We start from the raw sequence: 26,480 nt of genomic DNA on the forward strand, positions 1-26,480 counted from the left end.
CTTTTACTTTTGTTCCTGAATGATCCCTGTACCACAGCCACACAAACTAAGAAACTTTGTGAAACAGAAACTAATAGCGATTACATTTGAGCTTAAAGGTTTCGTGAATAAAATGTTAATACACTAAATGCTATTTCTTATGTGGATTTTAGAGTTCTTCAGACCCAGGCTATTCCCATCCACTCTCATCTATAATGCTGCTAAAGATTGACTGGATGGATTTTTCTGATATTTCTGATAAACAGAAAATGGAAAAAGAAACCCTGCAAGGGCTCTAGTCCCTTCTCAACACCCTTATTTTTATTGGTGAGACCATCATAGGAAATGAAATGCTTATTTTAAAATTATACACATATGTGTGTGTGTGTGTACACACACACACACAGAGTCATCCTAGCTTTTGTACCAGATTTCAGCTTACTGCATTAGACCACACAGGTTCATCCTATCACATGAAAAAAGCTGTGGTCAAGGTTGGGTGCAGTGGCTCATGTCTGTACTACCAGCACTGTGGGAGGCTGAGGCAGGAGGATCGCTTGAGTCTAGGAGTATGAGACCAGCCTGGACAATGTGGCGAGACCCCATCTCTACAAAAAATACAAAAACTAGCTGGGTGTGGTGGTGTGCCTCGTAGTCCCAGCTACTTGAGAGGGTGAGGTGGGAAGATGGCTTGAGCCTGGAAGGTCAAGGCTGCAGTGAGCTGTGATCAAGCCACTGCACTCCAGCCTGGGTGACAGAGCAAGACCCTGTCTTAAAAAAAAAAAAAAAAAGTATGACCAGAGCCTCAGGACGGTCATCACAGGGCTGGTATGGCAAGGTTAAAGAGCTAAGATTAGGCTCAGCCAGTGCATTCTGTATGTGCTGGAGTGGAATGGAGGCTGTGAAAGGGAGGATGGGACTGAGACCCTGGGACTCCACATGAGGACCAGCATTCATATTGTCCTCCAAATCGAAATAGTTGTGTTATGTCAAAGAAGATACCTGTTCAATATATCTGTCCAATCTATCTGATGGTTCTCAAATTTGTAAAATCAAGAATTTAAATTTTGGAGTGTAAGTTGGTTGGAGGAAAGATGGTCACATAAGCCTTTGTCAAATGCATGAGTTTTAATAGATCATAAAACCTCAATATCTCAAACACTTTAAAAATATGGCTTTGCAGGCCGGGCACAGTGGCTCATGCCTGTAATCCTAGCACTTTGGGAGGCCAAGGTTGGCGGATTGCCTGAGCTCAGGAGTTGGAGACCAGCCTGGGCAACATGGCGAAACCTTGTTTCTACTAAAAATACCAAAAATTAGCTGGGTGTGGTGATGCACGCCTATAGTCCCAGCTACTCGGGAGGCTGAGGCAGGAGAGTCACTTGAGCCCAGAAGACAGAGGTTGCAGTGAGCCAAGATCGTGCCACTGCACTCCAGCCTAGGTGACAAGAGTGAGACCCTGTCTCAAAAGAAAAAATGGCTTTGTTACTTTTATGCATATATAGTGACTGGATTTAGGTTGAAAAATATTTGGTCTTATAGAAGGCCTGTTTCCCTGAGCACATGAAAATGATATATGATTAACCTATTGAAGCTCCAGCTTGCACAGCAGGGGCAGCTTCCACCTGTTAGGCTGCTTGTAAACATACAGGTACTCCTGAAGGGCTTGCGAATAGCGTGTTTCATTCCCCAGACAGGCACACTCCTAGGTAATTGTGTTTTTTCTATTCATTTGCTTAGTAAGTGCCTTTTCTCATAAATGCTGAAATAAAGCAACTCAGCCCCAGACCAAATTAAAACACGTTTTGAATGACAGAGATCCAAAAGAATGAGATTTTATTCTCTGTTTTGTTATAAAATATAAAAGGTGAGTCCTGCCTATCTTATGGCATATAAAGTATGTTATAAAATATGAAAGGTAAGGTGCTTACCTCCTTCCTGAAAGGATCAATTAAGGCAATAATTGAAGGGTACTTGTTGATCAGATCCACATACAGGTCAACCATCTCCGCTGCATTTTTGTATGTGCCCAGGATCACTTCATACTTCCCTTTACTCTGATATGTGTCAGCAAAATATTAAAATAAGGGATAAACAATGAATTCATCAAATCCCAAAGAAGTGGTTCAGATTCCTTTTTGTTCATTTTATATAAGAGGTTGTAAACAGGTTCTTTTCAGGTCACACTGACCTGAGAAATCTGTCCATTCTACTTTAAATATCTTAAATATTAACCTGGGAAATCAAGTCACCATTCCTTTTGATGCCCTCTAGGGTTCTTCCCACAGACTTCAGATGGAGCCTCCTACACAAAACACCAAGAATTACAGAGTAGGAGGGGAATAATCTGTTAGACTTGGCTGCCTGGGTAGATGGACAATATCATAAATTCACAAAACAAGCAGAATAGCAATGCTAACCTGCTCACTCACTAGACCCTACCATCTTTTAGCTGACATTGAATGAACAACTTGTTTCCTTTACCGTAAATACTCTAAAGCTTGAAAGCAAGGCTAGGCTTTTGATACACTAACAACCAGTGTGAAAAGTAATGTGATTTATGTGAGGCATTTCTTTCTTAGGTAGCATGTACCTTCTAGTAGTAACAATATTGTCCTGAAGGTAGAATTCTAGTACAACATTCATTTGAAGTCTGGGAAGCCCCTAAGTCATTAAGTATAGAAGTAAACAGGGCTGAAGGATCTAGAATAGCCTTTCTACAAAACAAAGCACCCTTCCTTTTAAGTCTGTGTTCAGGGATGGCACCTGGGATATCTGGGCACCAGGAGGGAGGTGGAATGGAACAGAGTGGCTGTTTGGTTTGCTAATGCCTTCCTGCTGCTGCTGCTAATAGAATGGATTCCACTGGAATTAAGCAGTTTCCTAAGACCATAACTGAAGGGATTTCATACTTTTTTCATTTTCAAAAGCAGTAAGAACTTTTAACTTCTATAATGCAAAGCTTAAAAAACCCTATCTTGTCAGTGAGGAAACGCTAATGATTTTGAACTAACAATATTGTAAGAATTATCTGATATCAAGCTAATACATTTTACTGAATATAAGCAATAAATACTCATTCTAGTTAGCACTAGCAGTCAGTATATTCATAGTTCCTGGTATACGTTGCTGATGAAAACATGCAATTATTTTTCTTAATGGTATGCCTAGGAACCAATCATTATGTGAAGAATAGGAAATTACTTTAAATATTCTTTTATGTGCTTAGTTTCTTTAGAAAAGTAAAAGAACTTTTAGAAGTCAGCCAAAATTGAGAGTTCTTATATAGTGTTCAAAATGTCCTTTGTAAAATTAAAAATCACAGTTAAAGCAGAATGCTATTTGGTCAAGTCCCCTGAATTTGACATAAATTACCAAGTCACCATAAATGCTTGCAATATGCTGGGCATTTCATAAAACGCAGACTCAGCATTTTTGTGTATTTGAAATTGGGAAATGTATTAGTCTGTTTTCATGCTGCTAATAAAGACATACCTGAGACTGGGTAATTTATAAAGGAAAGAGGTTTAATTGACTTACAGTTCCACATGGCTGAGGAGGCCGCACAATCATGGTAGAAGGTAAAGGAAGAGCAAAGTCATGTCTTACATGGCAGCAGGCAAGAGAGTGTGTACAGGGGAACTCCCCTTTATAAAACCGTCAGATCTAGTGAGACTTATTCACTATCATGAGAATAGTATGGGAAAGACCTGCCCTCATGATTCAGTTACCTCCCATGACACATGGGAATTATGGGAGCTACAATTCAAGATGTGATTTGGGTGGGGACACAGTCAAACTATATCAGGAAGTGTATGTGTTAAGACAGAAAACTAATAACTTTCCTAACATACCAGTTTCCCAAGTTGAAAGGTAAATTGCTGTCGTATTACCCTGAGGAAGTGAAGACTAGAATGTTGCTTGTTTTTGTTTTGTTTTGAGACAGAGTTTTACTCTTGTTGTCTAGGTTGGAGTGCAATGGCATGATCTTGGTTCACTGCAGCCTCCACCTCCTGGGTTCAAGTGATTCTTTTGCCTCAGCCTCCCGAGTAACTGTGATTACAGAAACCCACCACCATGCCCAGCTAATTTTTTGCATTTTTTGTAGAGACGGGATTTCACCATGTTGGCCAGGCTGGTCTTGAACTCGTGACCTCGGGTGATCCACCCACCTCAGTCTCCCAAAGTGCTGGGATTACAGGCATGAGCCACCATGCCCGGCCGACTAGGATGTTTTTTAATGAGCCTATTTTCCACTCTCTTTTTAGAATCTTTCTCTTCAGGTGGGTGATCCCCAGGTAGAGTCTCATCATATCACTAAGGCTCTGTCCTCCTAACCCAGGCTGTAGATAACACTGTGATGTGTTTAGTTGGACAACAACATATTCATAAACTTCAATAACTTGGAAATTGTTTTATATTTAAAAAGTCACAATAAATTCTAAGAACTACATGCCTAGAAGGGCCTATCACGTCATAAGTTACAACTCATCCACTTTTCAGGCTCGACAAATTCAGCATTTATCAACCAAATGCAGTTTGTTAAATTATTTTTCAGTAGCTTTCAGGATTGCAATGTGACTCATTTTACTCATCTTTATTATAGAATTTCTATATATAATAATGACATTATTTAAAATTTTTTATGGTTATGTTATTCTGTGGTCATTAGCTAATTTGATTTTCTCAGTTCCATTTATATTTGAATCCTTCACACAATATTAATAAAAAACAATAAGATCTGTTTGGACAATATTCAGATAAGCTCTTTTTCCCTGAGTTCTAATTTAAAAATCATGGATCTCAATAGGAAGTGAATGTTCTGAAGTGGAAACTTACGTAGTCCATCAGCTCATGTCCAGCACAGTTGATAGCTAGATGCAGATTTGTTCCCAGTTCTAGCCCCAGGTTTGCACAGATTTCCTGTATTAGAAGCAGTGGCTGTTCTATGGTGTCACAGTTAATGGTTAAACAACCAAGGTGGGACATCTTGCCAGTGATCTGCTGCTACAAGATCAAGAGACAATGATGCATGTCAGTACACCTCATTAAGGCTCTTGGTGCTTCCTGTGATAGGCATGGTTTATGATCAGATACAGCTCTGCAAAGATCAGTCCTTTGATTCTCAATCCTACTTAGGATTGATTCACATGATTTAGGGCATGAGATTCCCCTGCAGTATCTGGGAGTAATTTTCTTACTTCTGAGGTTTCCAAGTTTAGCCTGGGAGCACACTTTTCTCTCTTCAGTGTGTCTGTGTTCTCTCTTTATTGACGCTGCTGTTCCTTGTACGTGGGGCTAGCCTGAGTCACAACCACCCGGTTGGTGAATCTCCAGGCCCTCCCTGTGAATGTCCATCCTGTCTGTCTCTAGCTCTGCCAGTCCTTTTCCTCCAAACCTGCTCTTTCCTATGTTCTGTTTTCCTCCAGATAAATGCAGCTGCTAAAAGCCTAACCCTCCTTCAGGAAAAGCTTTATTTATTTATTTGTTTTGGGATAGTGTCTTGCTCTGTCACCCAGGCTGGAGGACAGTGACTTGAATGTGGCTCTGCAGCCTCAACTTCCCCAGGCTCAAGTCATCCTCCTTTCTCAGCCTCCTGAGAACCTGAGACTACAGGCATGTGCCACCACACCTGGCTAATTTTTTTATATTTTGTAGAGACAGGGTCTCGCTGTGTTGCCCAGGCTGGTCTTGAAGTCTTGTGCTCAACACTCCCAAAGTGCTGGGATTACAGGCGTTGGCCACTTTAAAAGGACTGCAGACTTCCACTAAGAGGATGCAATACTGAAGATGGATTTTAGTGGAAGAGGATTTCAGGACCCACATAACCCCAAGGAAAGACAGCTATTGCAAAGTCAGCCTTGACGTGCCCTTGCCATAAATTGCCACTATGCAATTATAAATTGAAGCAATATCAATGAATCTGAGGGCTTAAGGTAAGGTGTGTGTGTGTCTGCGCCAAACTCAACGACATACACGAACCTGGCAGTGAGTATTCTGTTTTGACTGGTGATAGCACTATTTTAATGTCAATGAGAGGAAACTTTTATTTGGCAAACAAAGGAATAGTTGAGGAAATTTTTGTCCATCAATTGAGTTTTGTTATAGAGCCTTCTGAACTATGAGAGCATCACTTATTTGGTGCTTACTAAATGCCAGGTACTGTTCTAAGCACATTACGTAAAGTAAAATACATTTACTCCTTGCACATCATACGAAGGTATTACTATGATCTCCATTTTACAGAGTTAAGTAACTTGGACCAGATTTTAATCCAGGCAGTTTAGCACCAGAGTTTATACCCCTAGTTCTTGTGTGGCTGCCTCTCTGGAATCTATACTCTAGACTGTTTCTAATGGTTTAAAAAAAAAAAAAAAGTAGTAGTAAAGCTGATTACAGGGAGGGCTGATGTTGGTCTAAGTTTCCCAGCATGCAGAGAACCACCTGCTGGAATGAAGGAACAACACTGAGAACTGGTGGCTTGCTTACCATCTCCACCTCTTGCAAGGCCTAATATTAGACGGCTGTGCTCATTCCAACATGTACAAACTGTTAACAGTATTTTACTTACTGCTGTATGTGTTCATACATTTCTCTCTTCTAATCTTGAAAAGAAACTTCATTTTTTTTTATCTCTGCCATGTCTTCTCCTTTCTTTCCTAGCCCCTCTTCTTTTGACTTCAGCCGACTCTCACCTACCAAACATCAAGGTGGGGCAAGGATTGTTCACTCACAGAGCAAATCAAATACTGCAGATGTGAGCAACCTTCACCCATGTGCATGCTCTTCAAAGTTCTTATTGGCTGTTCTATTTATATTGTTGAAAGTTTAGGCTACAATAGATACATCTATCAGAGCATTCACAATCACCAAGGTGACTGACAGATCAAGTTCCGCTGGTCTCCCAAGGCTCCTGAAGCCAGCGCAGCCAGTTTTGACAAGGAGGACTGTTCGCCTCATTCTCCTGGCAAAATCAGAGTTCCTGCAATGGTTCATCAGAAATGATGCTTCAGTGTGTTTGGGGGACCAGATGGAAGGAAGAGCCATCTTTTTGTGCTGCTTCTTTTTCTCTTTGTTAATAATAAAATGTAAAATATCCTGTGTGCCTTTCAGCTAGTTGTCAGAGAGATTCGATTTCCCAAACACTTCCCCTATAGGGTCCAGTGTAACCCTATTTCCCATAAATGCTTCCTAACCCTGTGAGATTCCAGATGGCCAGACCGCTGCTGCCAGCAATGGCCAGGCAGCCTGTTGCTGGAAGGCAGGGGCAGCATGATACTGCAGCTCTGGGGGTGCCTGGAGCAACAACATCACTATATGGTTTCCATTTGCCTCAGTCCTGGACTTGGAGCAAAAAGTGACTATGGAAGATAAAAAGGGGCAGGAAATCTATAAACTGTCATATGGAAGGATGGTAAACAATATATAGACTTACTTGACCTCTTTTGCTTCCATCATGCCCTTTTTTTGTCTCTGCTTTTGGAGGAGAGGGCTGTGGGGCAGAAGATAAAAATACATCACCTGAAATTTTTAGAATGGCTGTGGCAGCAAGCAAAGCTTACTGCTCTGAGACCTGACCAACCACGCTGAATCTCACACACGTGCGCACACACACACGCACACACACACTCATGCACATAGGGACAATTCCAGCCACTCCCTACTTTATATGCCACAAACTATTTCTGAAATTCAGGAATGTGTTTCCTCTAGTTCATCCTTACCCTCTGCCCCCAGTCACATATATGGGGTGTGTATACAGATTCATGCATTTCTATGCATATAAATAATGTGTTATTCACACGTATATCATGAACTTCTGCTGTGTGCAGGCACCCTTTTCTGCAGGAGGATACAAAGTCCCCTCCTTGCCCTTAGGGCTTAACCCCGCGTGGGATTTGCTTTTACAGACCCAACATAATGTTTTGAATATTCTCAGGATGCAAACGCTTTCTCCTGCAGGGTGGTTTTGACTTTGATTTGAAACAGTCAAAGGTAATTAAATCTGGTGAATCTAGTGGGTGTAGTGTCATGAGGTTAAAAGCAAAGGTAATTCCCAAAGAGGCATTCCCACATTTGGCGTATTGGGTGCATATTATTGCAAGGATCTAATCTTTTAAAGGATGCACTTTCGTGCTCAGTGTATACTGGCTCTGTAAGCTGAGGCATGATTGTCAAGCATAAGTATGGCTCACACTCAAGTATATGCACATACAGTGACCCTGAACAGAAGGGCAAAGGGAAGCCATGTGATGTGATCAGGGGACGATCTCAGTGATTACTGGCACCAATTCAAAACGGCAAACATTAAAGAACAGTCTTGGTTTGCATTATTATTGGATTTCTCATGTTTTTTATGCTCCCTCATTGAGACTTTTAAGCTGCCTGAGGACAGGAAGTATGTTTTTATCTCCTTTTGCACCTAGCATAGGGCCTTGCAACGGCAAAAAATAACCAGGGAAAAAACCAACCTGTAACATCTTTCTCTCTACCGTAATAAGAATAAGCTGTTAAATAATGGAAGTTAAAATCTCCAGCCCCACCCCTACCCCTTTGTGTTTTAAAGACAGGGTGTCACTCTGTCACACAGGCTGGAGTGCAGTGGCACAATCATGTCTCACTACAGCCTCGACTTCCTGAGCTCAAACAATCCTTCTGCCTCAGGCTCCCGAGTAACTGAACGACGAGTGTGCACTGCCATGCCTGGCTAATTTTTTTTTTTTTTTCGGTAAATATTTTTGTAGAGACAGGGTCTCACTATGTTGCTCAGGCTGGCAGCCTTTTTAATCATAAAAAAATGCAATGTATTCTAGAATGGCTGTTCTCAGACTAAGTGGATTTAAAAATGGCTAAAAACTGAAACAAATATAATCTTTCATTAGTAAGAATTAGTCTACTCAGGAGTTCCTAGGGAGAGTGAGTTATGCCAGAATAAATCTGGCATGATGTAATCTGCAATGCCACCAGCCAAATGATGTCATCAGGAGCTATCACTTTATTACCAAAACAAAGCATGGTGATTGCAGTAACCCTGGTTCCACTCCTATCAGCTCCTGTTTTAAGACCGTGGCTTTAGCTAAGGTTATCTACAGACATCTTTGGGTTGGGGCCTGCATGAGAAAACATACCATTTCTTCAGCATTTTTTTTCTCAAAATAGATTAAAATTAAGACTTAATAGAAGAATTGGGGTAATGTTGGGAATGATCTGTTACCAGTGTAATCACTGGGAAGGATTAAACATCTTTCTATATTCAATTACTATGCTATAAATAGGCACCCTTTATTAGCAGCCCAGCAGTTCAGGGTTCCTCCCATACAAGGCAGGCTTTTTTTTTTTTTTTAATGGGACAGGATCTCCCTCTGTCACCCAGGCTGGGGTGCAGTGGCATGATCAGAACTCACTGCAGCCTCAAACTCCTGGGCTCAAGCAATCCTCTCACCTCTGCCTCCCAAGTGGCTGGGACCACAGACGCATGCCACCACACTGGACTAATTTTTGTGGAGACAAGGTCTCTCTATGTTGCCAGGCTGGTCTTGAACACCTGGCCTCTCCACCTCCGCCTCCCAAAAGTGCTGAGATTATAGGCATGTGCTACCACACTTGGCCAAGGCAGGCATTTAAAAACTGTACAGATGAGGAAACCAGTGCTTTGACAGGATATGTAAGAGGCTCACGAAGTGGCAGCTAATAAGTGCAGAGCCAAAATAGAAACCAAATCTGTTTGCTTCAAAGATTGTGCTCTTCCCACTACACTACATATTATTTAACAACTTAAACTTTGTGACTTCGACAGCATAGTGATGGTTTTTGATACTGAACTTTCTCTAAGTGCTTTACTGCTTTTCCTTCAAATATGAATGAACTAGTTGGAGCTTTTACTAAGAATCCCACTGCAGCTTCCAAACCTGTAACACCACGTGGAAAGTCAACAGAAATGTGATCCCTGCGTCACACTATTGACATAAAGACCAGGCGAAATTAAGATATAATTAATTAAGATATAATAAATAAGAAATTAAGATCTAATCCAGCCCCCAAGAGGCTGGATTACCCCGCTGTGGGGGCCGCCCTGTAGATTTCAGGATGCTCAGTAGCAGCTCTGATCCCTGCTTACAAAATGCGATCAGAACCCTCCTTCCAAGCCAAGACCACTAAAAATGTCTCCAGACTGGCCAAATGTCCCCTGGGCAAAGTAATTGCTGGTTGAGAGTCACTGCCTTAAGAGAACAGATTGCTACATTTCACTCCATCAAAAAATTTTAAAAATCGGTATGACTCCATATCATACAATTTAAAGGCAGGCAACACGATACAGGAAAATAGGTCTAGCATATATAAAGAATTGGCTGGGCATGGTGGCTCACGCTTGTAATTCCAGCATTTTGGTAGGCCGAGGCAGGTGGATCACAAGGTCAGGAGTTCGAGACTAGCCTGCCCAAGACAGTGAAACCCCATCTCTACTAAAAATACAAAAATTAGCTGGGCATGGTGCTGGGTGCCTGTAACCCCAGCCACTAGGGAGGCTGAGGCAGGAGAATCGCTTGAACCCGGAAAGCGGAGGTTGCAGTGAGCTGAGATCACGCCACTGCACTCCAGCCTGGGAGATAGAGCTAGACTCCGTCTCAAAAAAAAAAAATATATATATATATATAAAATAATAATAATAATATATAAAGGATTAAATCCCTTATTATGTAAAGAATTCCTAGATAGCAATAAAAGATAAACACCTCAATGAAAAGGGCAAAGAAGTAAAGCAATTTGCAGAATGAGTTGTGTATAATTTTTGTATTATTTTAAATACTGTTCTCTGTTGTGCACTTATCTTTTTATCCCCCCCGAAACAGAGTCTCACTCTGTTGCCCAGGCTGGATTACAGTGGTGTGATCTTGGCTCACTGCAACTTCCGCCTTCCAGGTTCAAGTGATTCTCCTGCCTCAGCCTCCCGAGTAGCTGGGATTACAGATGTGCACCACCACACCCAGTTAATTTTTGTATATTTAGTAGAGACGGGGTTTTGCCATTTTGGCCAGGCTGGTCTTGAACTCCTGACCTCAACTGATTTGCCCACCTCAGCCTCCCAGAGTGCTGGGATTACAGGTGTGAGCCACCACTCCTGGCCTATCTACTTAATTATTGTTTTAACAAGTCTGGAAGGCCACACTCAATTGTTAACGACAGTTATCTTTAGAGAAGGGACAGTGCTGAGGGTGGTAGTCTGTAGGAGGTGGTTGTGGGTGGGTTGCTCTATCAGTATTTGAATTTTCACAAGAACATTCATGAGCTACTTGTGTAATCACAAAGTAAATAAAACATTTAAAAGACAAAATGTCAGGAAAGATTTTAGAATTCAAGAAAAACTTTTTTTTTTTTTGAAACGGAGTTTCATTCTTGTTGCCCAGGCTGGAGTGCAATGGCACGATCTCAGCTCACTGCAACCTCCGCCTCCTGGTTTCAAGTGATTCTCCTGCCTTAGCCTTCCGAGTAGCTGGGATTACAGGCGCTTGCCACAATGCCCAGATAATTTTTTTTGTATTTTTAGTAAAGACAGGGTTTCACCATGTTGGCCAGACTGGTGTCGAACTCCTCACCTCAGGTGATCCACCTGCCTCGGCCTCCCAAAGTGTTGGGATTACAGGCTTGAGCCACCACGCCCCGCTGAAAAACTTTTAAAAGAAATTAAGAAGGATGAATTGTAGAATGCTCAGATATCCTGAATTTCCTAATAGTTTAAACTGGGTTTCCTTCACCTGCTCTGACACAACCAACACCAGATATGGCTTCCTATGGCACCAGCTCCTGATGCAGCATGTTTCAGGTTAAACTTGTTTACTCTTCACAGTCACCCTTATGATTTGGATATGATCATCTCCATTTTATAGATGAGGAACCCGAGACAGAGAGGCTGCGGAATTGGCCCGAGGTCACGGAGTTATGAATGGCAAAGCAGAGTGCAACATCAGAGCTAACTTGTCCAAGTCTGAGTTTCTACAGGCTGGTCACCCAGAAAAGAAGCTGGCCTCCTGAAAAGCACCATGGAACCGGCTCCGGCCTGGAATTGCTTAAAGCAATTCTGATCAACTGCAGGGATTGGGCCCCAGCCAGCCAACCCCCATCGCTGCAGGGAAGGGGCCCGTGCCCCCTGCCTGCAGTCACACTCTGTGCTGGTGAGACAGAGTTAGAACCAGAGTTCCTTCATGTTACACTGCTATTGTATCCCAGTCCCATCCTACTGGGTCCTCAGCCTACTGCTTCCTAATCACGCAGCTTAAAAGCCTCAGGCTAAATGCAATGTGGGATCCTGGAATGGATCCTAGAACAGAAAAAGGACACTGGTGGAAAAACCAGTGAAATTTGAATCAAGTCTGTAGTTATTAGTAGTGTACCATTTTGGTTTCTTAGTTTTGACAAGTGTACCATGTAATATATCATTAACACTGGGGGAAACTGGGTGAGAGGTATTCAGGAACTGTCTGTACTATCTTTGCAACTTTTCTGTAAATGTAGTATTCCAAAATAAAAGTCGTGTGTGTGTGTGTGTTTATAAAGCCCCACAGACAAGGATTGGGTCCCTCTCCTGGCCTCAGCCCTGCCATATCACTGTGCACTGCCCATTTAGAAAACGATGAGACAACTGGTGACTCATACACCTGCCTCTGTGACTGCCCCCAAGAGGGCTGCTCTGCCAGAGGCCCTTGTTTGCTCAACACAGGGATCCTAATGCAGGCACAAGAGTCTGTGCCTTCAGTCCATCAAGCTGCCTCTCATGTCCTGGGGGCCACATCCTTTCTTTCTTAGTAAATCCTAAGGGATGATCTTAGCACAAAGCCAGTTGCCCCAGAAACTGAAATGAGATTGTTAAGTACCATTAGAGGCTGGATCAATAGCCACTGAGGACATGGATACACTTGGTTCATGGGGGAAACCCAAAGCCAGTAAATACATTCTCCATATCAACCACAGTTGATTTAATTCCAAATGAACTACAAGTTGGACGCTAGAAGGTGTCTAAGTGTCAGTAACTAGATACCATAGAATCTCTTTACATACCAGTTCAATTATTTTGTTGATATGTTTCTGAATTTCCATAAGCATCTCGACCCCCTGTAAGTAGAACAACCATGATCTTCCATAGTTGCAGACTAGAAAGTTTAAGTATAAAAACTTGTAACACATGTGGCTATTTCTAACTCAGAGTATTTGTAGAATCCCTGATTAGTGGATGATATGCTCTACAAAATCAGTAGATTAAATGTTAATCTTCAGCCCCGGTTTTCATTGGGTTGAATGTGAATGAGAGACTCTTCTCCCTCAGTAGCCTCTCTTCACCCTTCAGAACTGACTGGTTCAGTTGCTTGGATCAAGTTAACTTCAGCCTCCTTTATGGTCTCTGGACCAACCTGGACAACTTTCTTCTTCTTTTTTATTTTTTATTTTATTTTTTGAGATAGAGTCTCACTCTGTTGCCCAGGCTAGAGCACAGTGGCGTGATCTCGGCTTACTGCAAACTCCAAATTGTTCAAGCAATTCTCTTGCCTCAACCTCCCAAGTAGCTGGGATGACAGGCATGCACCACCATGCCTGGCTGATTTTTATATTTTTAATAGACACGGGGTTTTGCCATGTTGTCCAGGCTGGTCTCGAACTCCTGACCTCAGGCCATCCTCCCGTCTCAGCCTCCCAAAGTGCTGGGATTACAGGTGTGAGCCACCACGCCAGGCCAACCTAGACAACTTTCCTACAATACATGTCACAGATCACCAAGGTAGTCTGGATTAGAGTGGCTAAATCAATATAAATCTACTGTCCCTTAAAAAGTAGAAAAGCATGTTGTGATGATGAGATCTGCATACGTAGACCCGATAAAGAATGGCACTCCTCGTGCTCTGGTATGCAAACAGCTCAACAGATACTAACTAAAGGAAAGATCCTGACACCAGGATCCGAATACAGTCCGACAGATGATAAGCCAGGTATAAATCCTAGTCGTCTACAACTGATAAACTGTAAGGCAATAACTATTTTAAGAAAGAATTCTTTATCATGAAAAAACTTGATTTTTTTTTTCTTTTACTGTTCCACCAAGATAAAATATCACTCAACTTATTGCTGGAGGGGGCTTGGGGAAAGCTTTCTGTACTTTTTTAGAAAGCATCTCCTACAGATCATGAACCTTTGGTCATCACGAAGATTTAAAGAGGCATATTGACTCTTTCAGGCTACTGAGGAGCAGTATAGACCCTCACACACCTCTGAGTGGTGAACATGCCGCTTGAGATTTTTTCACTCCTATGCACGAAAAGTCTCATAGGTGCCAGGCAAGTCCTGGAGTTCTTACTTAACAGAGTGGGCTGCCAGGAGGTGCTAGCTTTCATTTGCTGCTGCCATAGGGCATAGTGCAGAGTAAATAAAGACGCCCCCAAATAACAACCTTCCAGCACTTTCTAGGTCTGCAGAGTTGCTCAGTCATGGCTTCTCTGAGTTACCAGCATGAGCCAATGCCGTAATGAAACCAGACATCTAAGGTGCTCTACATGTGCTCCCTTTGGTTTGAGGCCTTTCTTCCCGCTTCACTAATTTCCTAAAATATTTTTTTCTCATTTTATCTTTAATTCCCTCTCCCTTGGTGTCACAAGGGAGCTCCACTAAAAGTTCATCAATTATGGAGTATTTTTTTTTTTTTAGAAAAGGTAATTTGACATAATGTAAGGTACTTGTCTGGTTGTTAATTCAGGATGGGGTATACAAATCACTTCTTTCATTAAATTTAGCTTCCCAGATGATGACTTCCCACAGCTGACCAGCGATACCATCAGCAAAGGCATAAATAGGATTGGCTGTTCCTGAAATAGGGGGAAAATGAGGGAAAATGAGAAACAGGGTTCATCCATATTGAGATACTCATGGCTCCTTTTAATGGAACTTCATAGATACTAACCTGATTGTGCTTCAATAGAGCGATATTTAAGTACAGAGGTTTATTAAGCAGCATGGCACAGGCTTTGGCAACAGCTAGTGACACGGCCCCTATGGCCATACTGCCACTGAGTACAGGTTCAACAGGCTCTGCAGGTGCAATAGGTTTCTCCGTAATGGTATCCTTCTTCCCTGGAGGGAGAAATATTGAGAGAGTTAAGACTGTATTTCTAAATGCTTTACTTAGAGATGGAAAGATCCAGGAAAAAGAAAGGATGAAAGCCGAGGCTGGGAACAAAAAATGCTCTACCTCAACCCCCAAGAAGTTTTCTGTTTGGTTTTGCTTAAGATTCTCAAATAATCATTAGCCATGGATTTTGCCAGTCGAAGACATTTTAGGCCATTTAACATTAATTCCTTCATCAATCATATGAGGTAGATATTTTTATTCTACATTTACATATATGTAAACTGGGGCTTAGAGGGGTTAAAAGACTTGCCCAACATGTTATAGAAAGTAGATAGAGGATTTGAACTGTCTTTAAAATTTCAAATCTTTTGTTTTTCTATATTTCACTATAGCTGCTGCACACTCAAGTTTCTGCTGAACATCTCTGCATAAATATATCTAACCCTGCTGTCTTTCTCACCAACACCAAACCAATGCCTTGTTTTGTGTCATTCACGATCTTTAGCAGTGCCTTTCAGATCCAACCATCGACCCAGATTCCTTACTCATCTTTCACTAGAGTATGTTCTCAGCCTCCCCGTCTCGTGAGGTCCAGACAGAGTCCATCATCTGTATCTCTAGTGTTCCTCTTGTCCTTTCCTCCACAGCTGCCAATGTGGTTCAGGTCCCCAGTGGAGATAAGATATTTCAGCACCTCACGCTTAATGAGCGCTTAGCAAATAGCTGTGCCCTCCCACTTCTTCCCTTAAGTTCCACATTCTGTTAGTCAAAAGCAACCACTAAACCAACATCCATGTTGGTCTCTACTTATAACTCAGTAGTGGCCATCCCACCCTCCCAAGGGAAGATTACTCAAACATAATTTTTTTTTCTCAGGGCAAATCTCTTCACCTCTCTGGGCCTCAGCATTTGGATCAATGAAATAAGGTACCCTGTCTCCCTGGTCTCTTTGGTCCCTTCCTGGTTCTGGTGCTTTCTTACTCAACAAAACCCGCATTAATTGAGTGTATGGTTCGTGCCTGGCATCATGCTAGATGCAGGCAATGGCAAGTGGAATAAACATGATTCATGCCCTCAAGGAGCATGTTCTAGTTCAGCAGACATACAAAACCCTGTTATTATACTAAGAGCAGCTCCAGAATGACCGTACTGCAGGGGCTGAGGTTAGCGATCTGTTGGAAGGCATGCAGCAAGGGCAAACTGAAGTGAGAATTTCTATTATTTGCTTTAAAATAAAGTTTTATAAAGAAAATGTTCATTTTACATAGGATTGAGAAAATGTTGGTTGTTCATATCAAAAGAATCAAAACTCTAAGATATGGAGTGGCTTTTTGATTAGCTAATGGAAATTTTGAAGGGAGGTGAAAGGTCTCCCAAGCCATCCCCTCCTACCCCACCCCCAACTTGGCACTGCTTAATGCACCTTATTTAATAATAAGTATTTCTCACCTCTGGGTGAGAAACTGTTTTATGTTACAAATAAAAACAGACAGTGGGATGGAGGCAAAATCTTTGAGTGAGGATGTGGCATAGGATGGATGGCTTTTGGCCGTGAGCCCAAACTGGTTCTGTAGCCAAGAGACTCCGAAAGGCAGTCCAAGTTTCAGCCTTTCTTCCTCACACATTTGTTACTAAGGACTCTGCAAGATGGTAAGTCACCAACCAACCTGGCTTTTGCCCCTTTTTTTTGGTAGGAGGTGGAGGGGGTGGTGGCGGTGGTACTGGAGGTAGAAGTGTAGGCACTGCTGAGTATTCCAGGCTGTTTTCCAATTCTTTTCTCTCCTTATCTTCTTGTACTTTACTTGCAAAGAATATCCTTAATGGCAAGGAAATATGGCTTTACAGTAGGATATTTAGGAAGATCACTCTGTGATTTTGGTCATGTTTTAGAGCTGACCCCAATATATTTCAATAAATAACTGCTTTTCAGCTACTTAAGAACAAATCAACTTTAATTTTCAAAGCCAGAAAACACTGATGCTATTATAAAACTGCATTCAAGAACTGAAAATCATTTTGGCATGGAAATAAATGTTTAAAGATTTCAGGTGCTCATTTTAAAATTATTTGAGCCCCAGGTTTGCATTTTTAGAGTAAAACTTGAAGATGTAATTTTATTGTGGGTTACAATATTTTCTTTTTGTATAAATGACCATCAGAAAACAAATGTGTCAAGAATAGAGTGAAACAGGCCCGGCACAGTGGCTCAGGCCTGTAATCCCAGCACTTTGGGAGGCCGAGGCGGGTGGATCACGAGGTCAGGAGATCGAGACCATCTTGGCTAACAAGGTGAAACCCCGTCTCTACAAAAACAGTACAAAAAATGAGCTGGGCGTAGTGGCAGGTGCCTGTAGTCCCAGCTACTCAGGAGGCTGAGGCAGGAGAACAGCATGAACCCGGGAGGCGGAGCTTGCAGTGAGCTGAGATCCTGCCGCTGCACTCCAGCCTGGGTGACAGAGCGAGACTCTGTCTCAAAAAAAAAAAAAAAAAAAAAAGAATAGAGTGAAATATAGCATATAAATATAGAGGACTTCCTTTCTTTTTTCTTGGCACTTATGATGAATATTTAAAAAAAAACTTTTGGAGCCGGGCGCAGTGGCTCAAGCCTGTAATCCCAGCACTTTGGGATGAGGAGACGGGCAGATCACGAGGTCAGGAAATCGAGACCATCCTGGCGAACACGGTGAAACCCCGTCTCTACTAAAAACTACAAAAAACTAGCCGGGCGAGGTGGCGGCGCCTGTAGTCCCAGCTACCCAGGAGGCTGAGGCAGGAGAATGGCGTGAACCTGGGAGGTGGAGCTTGCAGTGAGCTGAGATCCGGCCATAGCACTCCAGCCTGGGTGACAGAGCGAGACTCCGTCTCAAAAAAAAAAAAAAAAACTTGGAAATCCCACTTAGATGCATTTATGTAAAATTTCAGCATGCCAGAATAAAAAGAAGAGGCTAAAAGCTTCTATAGGCAAAAAACCAGGCAAATAAAAAACAAAGACATAGGAATCAGATTTGCATCAGATTTATTAATAATCCAGATGCCAGTGGGGCAATGCCTTTAAAGTATGAGATTAATTGATTTCAACAGAGAATTCTATACTGAGCTAAACTATCAACCATGGGGGCAAAGTATCAACATTCCCACACATAGAATAACTAAGAAACTTTACATCCCATATACCCTTTCTCATCCTTACTTTTAAAGGATACGATCCAGCAAATCATGAAAGAAAAGAATGTGGGATCCAGAAACAGGAGAACAATGAAGTTTTTATGGCATCTCTGTAGCTGGTCTACAGAAGAACCAGTCCAGATGGGTGATTTGGGGAGGGAAAATGCCAGGAAAAAAAAGGAGTGTAATAAAATATAAGATGTAACTGAGAGCTTGAGAAAAAAATAATAAATAAACTAAGAAAATGATAATAGCACATGAAGAAAAAAAAAAAGGAATAGAGAAATAGCATTCAGAAACTCCAAGCAAACTAAAAACTATTCAAAAAAATTTCTTGGCCTCATGTGGTGACTCACGCCTCTAATGACCTTCTGTTGGCCAAGGGGTTGTGGCATTGGACTCGCACAAACAGAAAAATGATTCTAACCCATTACTTGGTTGGGCAATGAAGAACATTTTCATAGCCCTAGTAAATGCTTCCTTGTTAGCGTGTTTGAGTCAACCTATGGGCAAAGCATGGGCGACTCAGTTGTGGCTGGAGGACAGAATGTAAGTGTCAGCTGTTGCGACTAACTAAAAGGATATGAGAAGCTCATAGGTGGCATGTGACGGGTGGGGAGAGGAAAAGGGGATCCTCTGGATTCACAATCAGATTCTTTTTCTGAGAAGCTGTTTACTAAGTCTTAGGAAAGCTCTATACATGAAAAGAGACCAAAAAGCCCTATGTAGCGTTACACAGTAAGGTGTTAATTACAGGGTTTTCAGGAGAAAAACAAATTTTATGCTAAATGTTGCTGCTTTCACATATGCTTTGTAAACTGACTTCCCAATGCTGTAGATTTGACCCATTTAATTGGCAGGTGAAATGGAAAGATAATGGACGTATATTTGTTCTTGATGTTTATATTTCAAAGTGGAAACTGTACCTGAGTAGGTGATCCACCTCTGCCTGGTCAGAGGGTGCCATCCCCTGGAGCTCGTGCGTAATGGTGCTGTTGACCCACTGCACGGCGGTGCTGACCGCACTGGCCCTCTCTGCCTCCTCCGCCTCAGCCAGCTCGGGCAGAACGTTCTCATGGACTTCAAAGTGAGTCGAGATTACCACAGAACATATGTTCTGAAAATCACAGAAATGTGTTCAACACTTTCCCTACCTCTCCCAGAAAGAGCAAATTAATCCAGCTTTTAACATGCACAAAATTTTACCACCAATTTCAAGGGGAGAATGAGAATATACAATTTTCTTTGAGATGTTTTTATAGCTGTTGAAACACTGTGGAAATCAGCTTCACAGAACACTTAAAATACCCTTAGAAAAACCCTACATCAAACTTCATTTTTATCACTACCTTTCCAATAAATAACAACAAAAATGCAGATTTAATCATTATTATTCTCCCATCAGAGACTATAGCAAAAATTATTTCTAACAAATATGTAGCAAAGTGAATTAAAATGAATTGTTAAAACTATCAAAGTAAATTATTTTCTTTATTTAGGTCAGTCTAACATCTATAAATATCTAGGTAAATAGACTAATCTATAAACCTACATGTAGATTTATAGAACCTATCGCATGAGTAATGTCAGAATTTAGAAGCCATTTTGGTCAGGCGCGGTGGCTTATGCCTGTAATCCCAGCACTTTGGGAGGCCAAGGTGGGCAGATCACTTGAGGTCGGGAGTTCGAGACCAGCCTGACCAACATGGAGAAACCCCATCTCTACTAAAAATACAAAATTAGCCAGGCATGGTGGCGGATGCCTGTAATCCCAGCTACTCAGGAGGCTGAGGCAGGAGAATCGCTTGAACCCGGGAGGCAGAGGTTGCAGTGACCCGAGATCGTGCCATTGCACTCCAGCCTGGGCAATAAGAGTGAAACTCCATCTCAAAAACAAAAAACAAAACAAAACAAAAAATACTATTTTTGCCTCAGTTCCTTTGTCCATGCTGGATCATCCTCAGGTTAGCATGTCATGTCTGTATCAAAATTACACTTAAACATAATAAAGCCATCATGGTTGACGGTAAGATTCATGCTTACATGACTACCTATGAAATATACATATGTTTCACAAACACTTAATTTCAAAACATTAATTTTCTACAGTTTAGACAAGAGCTGCTAATAAATGCAGTGGGGCCAGGACATTAAAGAACACACTTAAACTGCCTCATACCTTGGGAAAGTTTTGAATGGTGCAGAATATGTCCACTTGCAGGGTTGGAAGCCCCAGTCCATCCAGTACATCTTTCCCCACTATTTTGCATATGGTGGGAGGCTTTGCAAGTTTAGAAAAGCAGTTTGCCTTCAACACACACAAAAGAACAAAAATCCTCTGGTTCAAGTGGCTGCTTGGGAAAAAAAAGTCACAATACCACATCTCGTTTATCTTCAAAAAGTCATTCACATTAACTCTCGTTTTTACCAAACCGCTCCATGAGTATTCTTCCTGATGCCAGGATTAGACCAGCAGTTCTGTGAGAACTGCCCTGCCCTCACCTACCGAGATATGGATTCAGGCCACTCCTGAGTCTCTGGTATATGGGGCAATTTGGTGTACATTGAACTCTCAACAGAAACTTGCATATATTTCTTAATTAAAAGGCCCTGTGTCACTGATTAGCCAGCCTTCTTCAACAGAGACGGTCTCACTCTGTTGCCAGGCTGGAGTGCAGTGGCGCGATCTTGGCTTGCTGCAATCTCCGCCTCCAAGGTTCAAGTAGTTCTCCTGCCTCAGTCTCCCGAGTAGCAGGGACTACAGGCGCGTGCCACCACACCCAGCTAATTTTTGTATTTTTAGTAGAGATGGGGTTTCACCATGTTGGCCAGGATAGCCTCGTTCTCTTGACCTCATGATCCCGCCACCTTGGCCTCCCAAAGTGCTAGGATTACAGGCTAGCAGGCCTTCTTATAGCCAATTCAGTTGCCTAAGCTATCCCTCTTTTCTTTTTCTTTTCTTTTCTTTTTTTTTTTTTTTTTTTTGAGACAGGGTCTTGCTCTGGGGTGCAGTGGTACCATCGTGGCTCACTGCAGCCTCAACTTCCCAGGCTCAAGCGATTCTCCCACCTCAGCCTCCCAAGTAGCTGGGACTGCAGGCACATGACACCACACCTGGCTAATTTTTACTTTTTGTAGATACAGGATCTTACTATGTTGCTCAGGCTGGTCTCAAACTCCTGGCCTCAAGCAACCCTTCCACCTCAGCCTTCCAAAGTGCTGGGATTACAGGCGTGCACCACAACGGCCAGCTAGTTTTTTGTATTTTTAGTAGAGATGGGGTTTCAACATGTTGGCCAGGCTAGTTTCAAACTCCTGACCTCATGATCCACCTGCCTCAGCCTCCCAAAGTGCTGGGATTACAGGCGTGAGCCACCGCGCCCAGCACATGGGCTCATTTTTATTCCTCCCAACAAAGCATGTGATATTTTAGTGGTGAAGACTTAATGCAATGGTTGTATCTTACCATCAGCTCATGCAGAGTTCTATGTATTCAAAGAGGCTTGTTGGGAGCCTTAGTAATTGCAGTTTCATTGAGGTGGAAAAGCAGAAGCCATTTGGAAGTGATCCAAGAAAGAGAAGCTGAGATAGAAAGCCCACTCAAGGAGCCTGCAAGAAAAGGCTCAGGACGGTGTTTCTGTGCAGAGGAGCAGGAGCTAGGAGAGACTGGAAGGCGGGAAGGCAAAGGCACACCTTTATTGCTCTCTTGATTACCAGATAGGATTGGGCTTTGCTTTCATTTAGCAGACCAGTTCTCCGATCTTTCAGTTCAAAATCCAGTGACTTCAACCTGGACAACAGGTCATCTAATACCTACAGCGACATGTCAGTTCAGAGGTGGGGCCCCAGAAGTAATAAACAAGAGCTCATTTTCAAGCTATCCATGAATTTTTAAAATGGTGGTTTGTAACAGAGTAAGTGCCTAAATGAATTTAAAATCGGGAGAGCAAAAATGTTATTTAGCTTATACTCTGTGTGTTATAGTGAGTTCAATTTAACAAGCACCAAGCACCTATAATGTGCCATATGTTGTGTTAGGAGAGGAAGGGAACTAACATTTTTAAAGTAATTAATATGTGCTCTGAGTGACATCTTTATCACTATATCACAAACCACAGGGCCTGACATATATAGGATTCTATAAATTAAATCTTATATAAATTAATAAATGTCGGTGACATCCCTGGGCACTATATATACATTATGTCATTACATTCAACTCTCTAAGCTATGTGATATCATCTCCATCCCACAGATGGGCAGACTGAGTTCCACAAAAATTAACTGTCCAAGATCACTTAGCCAATGTTTTCATTATCTACTGCTTTGTAACAGAACACCCCAAACCTTAGCGGTTTAAACCATTAACTTGCTCATGATCCTGTAATCTGGGTGGGACTTCAACTGGGAAATTCTTTTGCTGGGCTTCTGTGGAGTCCATTATGCAGATGTAATCATCTGGAGGCTTGACGGGAGCCAGAATATCCAAGCTGTTTTCACTCAATGTCCAGTGCCGTAGCTGGGATGGCTGGCACAGTGAGGGGTTGGCTGGGCATCTGTCTTTCTCACAGGATATCCTGAGGGGTCTCGTATCTGCCAAGGTCTTTCTCTGCACAGCCTCTCTCTTTCCAGTAGGGTAATTGGGACATCCTCACAGCACGATGACTAGCTTCCAAGAGGACAAGCTTCAATATGCCAGCACTTATCAACTCTCTGTTTGTACCGTGCTTGTCAAGGTCCTATTGATCAAAGTAAGTGACATAGCCAAGTCCAGAGTCAGTGTGGGAGGGACTTACAAAATGGTGTTCACGCTGGAAATGTAGTTCCTTGGAGGACCATCAGTGTATCTCTATCACAGTGAGGAAGTGGCAGAGATAAGAATCAAACCAGATCTGCCACATTCCCAATCCAAAACTCTTTCAAGCATTCAGTTTTATGATAATGGAATAAATTGTATTGTAATTGCCTACAAGGATCTTTACCATGTGTGAATTCCTCTAATATATCTGTCTTAGTTTGTTCTCACACTGCTATCAAGGACTGCCTGAGACTGGGTAATTTATAAAGGAAAGTGTAAGTTTAATTGACTCACAGTTTCGCACAGCTGGGGAGGCCTCAGGAAACTTACAGTCATGGTGGAGGGAGAAGCAAACACATGTTTCTTCACATGAGGGCCGGAAGGAGAAGTGCAAGGTGAAGGGGGCAAGCCGTTTATAAAACCATCAGCTCTCATAAGAACTCACTATCACGTGAACAGCATGAGAGCAACCATCCCCATAACTTAATTACCTCCCACCGGGTCCCTCCCCACATGTCATATGTGGGGATTATGAGAAGTACAATTCAAGATAAGATTTGGGTGGGGATACAGCCAAGCCATATCAATGTCAGAGAGGGACAGAAGAAATGACATTGGAGCTGAACACTGGAGGAGGTATAGTGTTTCAGTGGCAGTCAAGGGGGAAATGTGGTGAGCAGATACTTCAGGGACAGGGAATGGGACAAAGGGGAGGGAGGGAGGAAACTTCTGGCTTTAGGGAACAGTCAGTGATTTGGTGTAGAGGAGGAGGACAGGGAGTGGGAGATGCGCCTGTTACACGAGGGAGGGGCTGAGCACTGTGAACCATACACATGAAGGCCAGCAAGCAGGGGAAAGCTACAGGAGGTTCTGAGGAAGAGAACTGTGGTCAGATTTGCATGTTAGGACGCTGCTCTGGCAGCACTCTGCAGGATGAACTAGATAGAGGGAGAGACGAGGTGAGAGTAAGCACAGCCAAAACTAGGGCAGTCACTAAGAAAAGGAAAAGGAGATTGCTTTTTCTTTTTTGAGACAGAGTCTCGCTCTGTTGCCCAGGCTGGAGTGCACTGGTGGTGGTGTGGTCTCGGGTCACTGCAACCTCCAACTCCCGGGTTCAAGGAGTTTGCTTTTTTGCCCCTGCAATTCTTGAACATCCTTCAAAGTCCAAGCCAAAGCTTTCCTGGATATACAGCCTCCAAGGATCTTTTCCATCCCTGAATTCCTTTAATAGGCATATAGGGATCTGTCCCTCAATCTAGCACACAGTCATCTATCTCCTTATCTTTTGCTCCAATTATTTTATGTATTAGTGACTTTTGTTCCAAACTAAGATATAAATTCCCAGAGAGCTGCACAAACGAATATCCTGGCTGCCTAATAGAATGAGAAGAACATTACACTGGGGAACAAGAGTTCATGTTTTTAGTCCTGCTCACTAAGTAGCTGTGAGACAAAGGCTTGGTGTCCCTGTAAAATGAGGACGTTAGAATACACTATGTTCAATAATTCCTCTAGCAACAGATAGTAGGAAGACGATGGAATGAGAGTCAAGCATTCACTCATCCATCCTGCAGATAGTTTCTCAGCATTCACCGTGTGCCATGCACTCTGCTGGGTACTAGGGACAAAAACATGGTTTGATTGTTTTTCTTCTGTCACTATGTCCTTTGGGAAAATCATTTAAATTGCACTGGCCACAGGTTCTTCATTTGTAAAATGGGAATCATCATTTTTACCTCGTTCCAGTTGTACTAAGGATTAAGTGAGTTATAGCACGCAGCACAAGGGGCTCGGTAAACCCCACACCCGTCCCCTTTGATAGTATAGGCCATGAGTGGGAAAAAGTCATTCGCAGAACATCCTTTATATCATCTGCCTCAACACGACGTGGTTTTGCACCCTGACAGCACATCTGTTTCTTCATAGGACTCATTCTGCTTGGTGTTCACATTGCCTCCTTGCTTTCCCTTGCCAGAGTGCAAACACCTAGGGGCCCCAAACACACTGCCTTCCTTACTACTTACAGATCTGGAGGGCAGAAAACGTCTGCTTCAACTGCTCACTGCTTAACGCTAAGCTATGTGCCAGATCTCACGGCTGGGCAGAGACCCGGAAGGTGATAAGAAAAGGCCCCCAGCCCAGCAGGGGCTCACAGGCTGTCTAGGGAGGCTGCCTCAAGGGACTACAATACACGAAGGAAATGCTGTAGGAACTCTAAAGGAGAGTTGGTCCAGGGCCACGTGGGCAAGGATTTGGTCTGAATTTTGGAGTTCAGGGCGGGGCTGGTCAGATATTAATGGGCATCCCGGCAGGGGAGCCAGTAGGATGAGGCCCCAGAATAGGCTGAGGCCAAGTTGTAGCAAACTTGTGTTCATCCTGTGGTCAAAGAGGAGCTGCTCAAGGTCGGTAAGCTGAGCTGAAGGCTTTAAGGTCTGTGTTAAAAATGACAACTGGTAGGCATGGGTGGTGGGCCGGCCCACAAACGGAGAGGCCCCTTAGATAGCGAGGAAGCCTGCCAGGCCCTGGGCTGTCGCTGCAGCTCAGATCCGCCTAGAGCCCTCTTTCCGCCAGCTGCCTCCTTTCCACGACTTTCTCTGCGGAGATCCCTTCACCCCCCGGTGTCCTTCCCGCTCCTTCCCTCCCAGAGTCTCCTCCGCACACGCAAGACCACAGCCCCGGCTGCACGCATGCTAGATTCTGAGGCGCAGGCGCAAGGCGTTGCCGCAGCGCGGGTAGGGGGGAGCGAGGTTGGCGGGAGGAGAGCGCTTGTCCCAGGTCCCTACCAGGTGCCCGTAGACGTCGGCAGGCTGGAGGTAGAAGGTGGAGTTGAGCAGCTCTTCCAGCCTGCGCGGAACGTCGTTCTCCCGGTAGTACTCCATCGCCTGCTGCTTCAGCTTCTGCAGCTCCCTAGTGGTCCCACAGCTGCGGCCGCCGCCTTCTTCCCCCATGGTAGGAGATTTAAGGCTACAGCGGGGTTTAGCCGGGGGTCCCACGAGCGTCCTTGCTGTCGCTAGGCAACGCAACGTGATCCCGACCCCCCAGATATCGCGAGGCTTCCAGACCTAGGTTCTTCCTGCGGCAAAAGCCGCTCCCTTTCCTTGGAGCTAGAATGGCTTGTGCGTTAGCTCACCTCGCTCTTCTTCCTGCGGGATTAGGTCCGGGGGTTGGGCTCCTCATAGACTCCTGAGACTAGGGCCCTCCCGGCTTCCTTTTTCACCACTTTTCCCTGGCGATTTTCCAGAGGGGGAAATCTTTTAACGACCTCATCTAGCTCGTTTTGCCGGAGCGCTGCAACCTTAGCTCCGACTTCCAGCTGGGGTCGTGCGCTCGGCTACCAGTGGCCCAGCGTCTTGGGCCATCCCGCTCTCCCCACGTGTCCCTGTGCTTTCCGCGGTTAGTGAGCTCCTCCGGGTTGCTAAGGCCGCCCGT

The 26,480-nt window shown here is 43.3% G+C and overlaps 2 protein-coding genes across 2 annotated transcripts in view; one reads left to right on the forward strand and one right to left on the reverse strand.

Annotated features, from left to right (window-relative positions):
• Nucleotides 1-26,401, reverse strand: part of ENO4 (enolase family member 4) — a 32,921-nt gene extending 6,520 nt beyond the window's left edge. The window contains exons 1-10 of the mRNA XM_011927811.1: nucleotides 25,835-26,401; nucleotides 20,433-20,561; nucleotides 19,180-19,370; nucleotides 16,756-16,904; nucleotides 14,921-15,090; nucleotides 14,697-14,825; nucleotides 13,033-13,086; nucleotides 7,415-7,471; nucleotides 4,819-4,986; nucleotides 1,911-2,036 (exon numbers count right to left, since the gene is read on the reverse strand). Of these exons, the coding sequence (XP_011783201.1) occupies nucleotides 1,911-2,036; nucleotides 4,819-4,986; nucleotides 7,415-7,471; nucleotides 13,033-13,086; nucleotides 14,697-14,825; nucleotides 14,921-15,090; nucleotides 16,756-16,904; nucleotides 19,180-19,370; nucleotides 20,433-20,561; nucleotides 25,835-25,999 (1,338 nt within the window). The 5' untranslated portion in view covers nucleotides 26,000-26,401. The remainder of the gene's footprint in view (nucleotides 1-1,910; nucleotides 2,037-4,818; nucleotides 4,987-7,414; nucleotides 7,472-13,032; nucleotides 13,087-14,696; nucleotides 14,826-14,920; nucleotides 15,091-16,755; nucleotides 16,905-19,179; nucleotides 19,371-20,432; nucleotides 20,562-25,834) is intronic.
• Nucleotides 25,371-26,480, forward strand: part of HSPA12A (heat shock 70kDa protein 12A) — a 182,054-nt gene continuing 180,944 nt past the window's right edge. The window contains exon 1 of the mRNA XM_011927809.1: nucleotides 25,371-25,481. The gene's annotated coding sequence lies outside the window, so the exon portion shown is untranslated. The remainder of the gene's footprint in view (nucleotides 25,482-26,480) is intronic.

Source organism: Colobus angolensis, unplaced genomic scaffold, assembly GCF_000951035.1.
Source record: "Colobus angolensis palliatus isolate OR3802 unplaced genomic scaffold, Cang.pa_1.0 Scaffold75, whole genome shotgun sequence".
Taxonomy (NCBI): domain Eukaryota; kingdom Metazoa; phylum Chordata; class Mammalia; order Primates; family Cercopithecidae; genus Colobus; species Colobus angolensis.